This window comes from Megalobrama amblycephala, linkage group LG10, assembly GCF_018812025.1.
Source record: "Megalobrama amblycephala isolate DHTTF-2021 linkage group LG10, ASM1881202v1, whole genome shotgun sequence".
Lineage (NCBI taxonomy): Eukaryota > Metazoa > Chordata > Actinopteri > Cypriniformes > Xenocyprididae > Megalobrama > Megalobrama amblycephala.
In genome coordinates, this window is record NC_063053.1 from 31,374,302 (window position 1) to 31,378,359 (window position 4,058).

The window sequence follows — 4,058 nt, forward strand, 5'->3', positions numbered from 1 at the left end:
GGTTTCATTGAGATTTCACAAAACATTTCACTTGTCTTTGTTTGATATAAAGCAATATCAGATGAACAGGAGCGCTGTTTATTCCCAATATCAGACCGACATCATGATTACAAGTGTGATATTGCTTTTATACAACAGTTTAATGAACAGGAATCTATTATTGAGTATTTTACATTTTAGTAAATTATATTGCCAGTTTTTGTTCGGCTAACTGAAATATTTCTAAATCAAGCCACAGAAAAACAAACTGCAGCGACTCTGAGAAACACAATAATTCCTGTTTTTAATCAGTTCAGTTAATAATTCATTGATTCATTCATAAAGTCAGTCTCTTGTCTCCATCTACTGGTATAACAATGTAACTTGCAGAAAGAATCACTATAAAATCACCAGCACTAATGCTGCAGGTAAACACATCTGTCCTGTGATGATGGAGGATCTGTTTCTGTCACGAAACTCAACTCAAGCTTTATGTATCACTGGAGCCATATGTTTTATACCCAGTTGAGATTCATATGCTGATTCTTGATATCTGTGTGTATTCAGAGTGTCCGTTTTAAATATAAATTTAAACAATTATTCATATTTTATAAGTTATGATCACCAGGGATGAGTCTCAAGAGATGCAGTCACAAGGCTACTGTTATCAATGATGTGCAGTTTTTAAAACATAACCTATATAATCAGAAACTAGACTCTGAATGAGATCAGTAAATGAGAGGATTACATGTTGATTACATTCTTATCATCAAGCCAACATCATCAGATCACATTTTCTTTTGCTGTTCTTGCCATAACAAACACAGTTAAAACAGCCAAAGAAAAAGTAACATTAAAAAGTCAAGAGTCAAACTGCTTAACTAAAGCAAGCACTAACAACCATAATGGTGACCTCAACCAGAACTTATTTTCAATAAGACATCAACATCTAAACCTCTGTTAATTCTCAATAAGAACTGCTGTAGACATCTGACAGAAATAAAGTCAGTCTGGTTAGTAATAAGTGAAGCTGGTAATGCTGTTTGTGGAGATGTTTAATCAGATCTTCAGAGATTTAATGTCTTTTAACTTCAGTTGATTTCATCTGACTGAAATCAGTTATAGTTCTTGTTTCTCTTTCCTTCAGTGATTATGCTTGTTAACAGCAGGTGTTCATCACTAAGGCCTGTTTCACACTGCAAGCGTAAGCAGCGCATATTTTTTTCGGCGCCCATGTTAACCAACGGATGCATTCACACTGCCAGCAGGAGCAGCACGTAAGCGTAAAGCAGGGGCGTCGCGTAAGCAGCAGTGCTGCGATCGTTTCGGCGCCGAGTCTATTTTTGCTGTGCTGCTGCCGCTCAATTAAAGTGAAAGCACACTTTTGATGGACAAAATAAATATAATTTCACACAAAAAGTGTTCAAAATGCACAGAATAGGCATGTCTAATGTATTTTAACAAGAATTTGAGTACGACAGAAAAGAAAATTAAGAATCAAAAATAATTATAGAAGATTAACCCATTTAAACTTGTTTTTAATTATTCAGTTTGGGTTAAAGTATGGTATATTATAAAAAGTAAACGAGCCAGAAAATATGATATATATAAACATTATTTTAGTTATTACACAGACTGCAGCATACCCAAATCAAACCCGAGTTTGCTGGCTTTTTTCGCAGAGTTTGCTGTCTTGTAAACGTGCACACGGCAGATGATGTCAAACACAAAGCTTACCTCATTCGTGTGCAGTAATGGATTACACGAGGCTTTTATTTATTTATTTTTATTTATTTATGTATTTACGTTTATATGAGAATGTTGTACACCTCCCTATGTTAACAAACTTTCAAGACTATTAAGTAGGGGTGTGACGAGATCTCGTGGCACGAGATCTCGCGAGACTAAACTGTGACGAGATTTCTCGTCGAGGCGAAAAGTAGTCTCGTGATGTTGCCATGACAGAGTGTTAGGATGATTACGAAAGAATATGCCACCGCTACGTTTACATTATGCCTCCACTGTCGTTTTGCTTTGTATTTAAATAAAAAAAAACCATTTAATTCAGTTGGATAACGGTCGCCGCCGCTCCATATTTACAGAGTACGCGCGACCGTTTAAAAGTGAAAGTAAACGCGCGCGCGCATTCAAACGTGATTTCAATACCCCGCATTTTGAAAGCGGCTCCCTGATGAATACAGATATCTCTCAATATGAAAGCTATTTTAGGCTGGGCAATGTAGTTGTAACCATCTCTGAGCTCTGTATCAAAGAAAAATTTGGTCTTATTTGATCTTTGAATATTGAGAGAGTGCGATTATGGTTGCACTTATTGTAAAGTGTTACCATAAAAATGAATAACAGTTTTCTCTTCTTATTATTAACTAGTACAAACAATAAGGTTTCATTTGTTAACATTAGTTAATGCACTGTGAACTATCATGAACTAACAATGAATGACTATTTTTATCAACTAACAAAGATTAATAAATACTGTAGCAAATATATTGCTTGTTGTTAGTTGATGTTGGTTAATACATTAATGTTAATAAATGAGACCTTATTGTAAAGTGTTACCATTTTTATTTATACTGTTTTTATTTCTGTGATCAGATTGTGGAGAGGAGTTCAGTTAGGAGGTCAAAAGCTGTAGAAGCTCATAATTCATGTACAGTAAGATCTGAAGAGACTGAAATCATACAGGAGGGAAGTCAGTCAGTTGAGTTAGTGGCAAAACCTTTTACATTACTTGAGTATTGTTGTCTTTTACTGCATATGATAATTCAGTCTCAGAAAGTAGAACTCAAATGACATTCATTACAAAATGATTAGTTAAAACATTTCAAATACACCTGCAGAATATTTTTTCTAGTCATGTATTTCGCCATCTTGTCTCGTCTCGTGAACTCAATCTCGAGTCTCGTCTCGTCTCGTGAGATACTGGTCTCGTCACACCCCTACTATTAAGTTTATAAATGACCAACTTATAAAAACAAATTTATAGCTGTCTTTGTAAAGAAATGCTTACTTTATTATGTAGCTTCGAGCCGCTGCTGTGACGCTGTACAAACGCTTGCAGTGTGAATACTCACGCGTCTCTGCAACCGCAGTGACGGTATAGTTATGCTTACGCTTGCAGTGTGAAACAGGCGTAATGCTCAATCATTACTTAATTAATCACTTAATTATTAACTTCAACACTGATTCAGTGTTACCTTTTCAGCCTTAGTGTTTAATGTTCTGATGTCTGAGATTTTTAGGTCATCATTGTGCAGAAGAGTAGAGCCTGTGCTTCAGTCCAGCAATGGAATGAAAGTTAGGGATGTTGTGTTGTGTGTTGTCTTGTTTAAAAGCGATAACTGTATAGTTGTTGATGCAGTGATAGTTATATCAGCTCATGTGTGTATGTGCTGTTGCTAGCTAATGTTTAACTGCAAGAGATGTACTTTTTGCAGAGAATGTTTCACAAAATTAATTCTAGAAAAACCTTCAAAGAAAATTAGGATATGAATTAGGATGTTTTTGTTTGGCAGACACTTTTTTTTTACTGTGCAGCTGCAGTATCAGTTCAGTCACTGTGACTCTGACTGACGGAGGTTTTTGTACGACTCTTTATCACTGTGTGAACACATCTTTACTGTTGATCCAGTGGAAACTCTGACAGTAATAATGTCCAGCATCTTCAGTCTGGACTCCACTGATGGTCAGAGTGAAATCACTGTTAGATCCACTGCCACTGAATCTAGATGGAGTTCCTGACTGGAGGGTGTTTGTATAATAAATCAAGAGTTTAGGAGCTTCTCCAGGTTTCTGTAAATACCAGGATAAATGATCACCACCATGCACTCTACTGCTGGTTTTACAGTTGATGTTCACAGTTTGTCCTGGTTGAGCTGCTGTCATTGAGGGACTCTGAGTGACGGTGATCTGTCCTCTACACTCTGAAAGACACAACAAGAAGAAAATCAACTCAAAACTTTGACAATATACTTGAAGAAATGAATTGATATCAAACTTGTGCTCCACAAACCTTGAGCAAACGCTGTGAGAGTCCAGATGAAGATGATGATGAAGGTCAT

General features: G+C 36.2%; 1 gene segment (V, D, J or C); it reads right to left on the bottom strand.

Moving 5' to 3' along the window:
• Positions 1 to 3,594: 3,594 nt before the first annotated feature.
• LOC125277381 lies at positions 3,595 to 4,058 on the bottom strand. The segment is given in 2 exon segments: positions 3,595 to 3,920; positions 4,010 to 4,058. Coding segments are annotated over 2 exon segments (375 nt in total).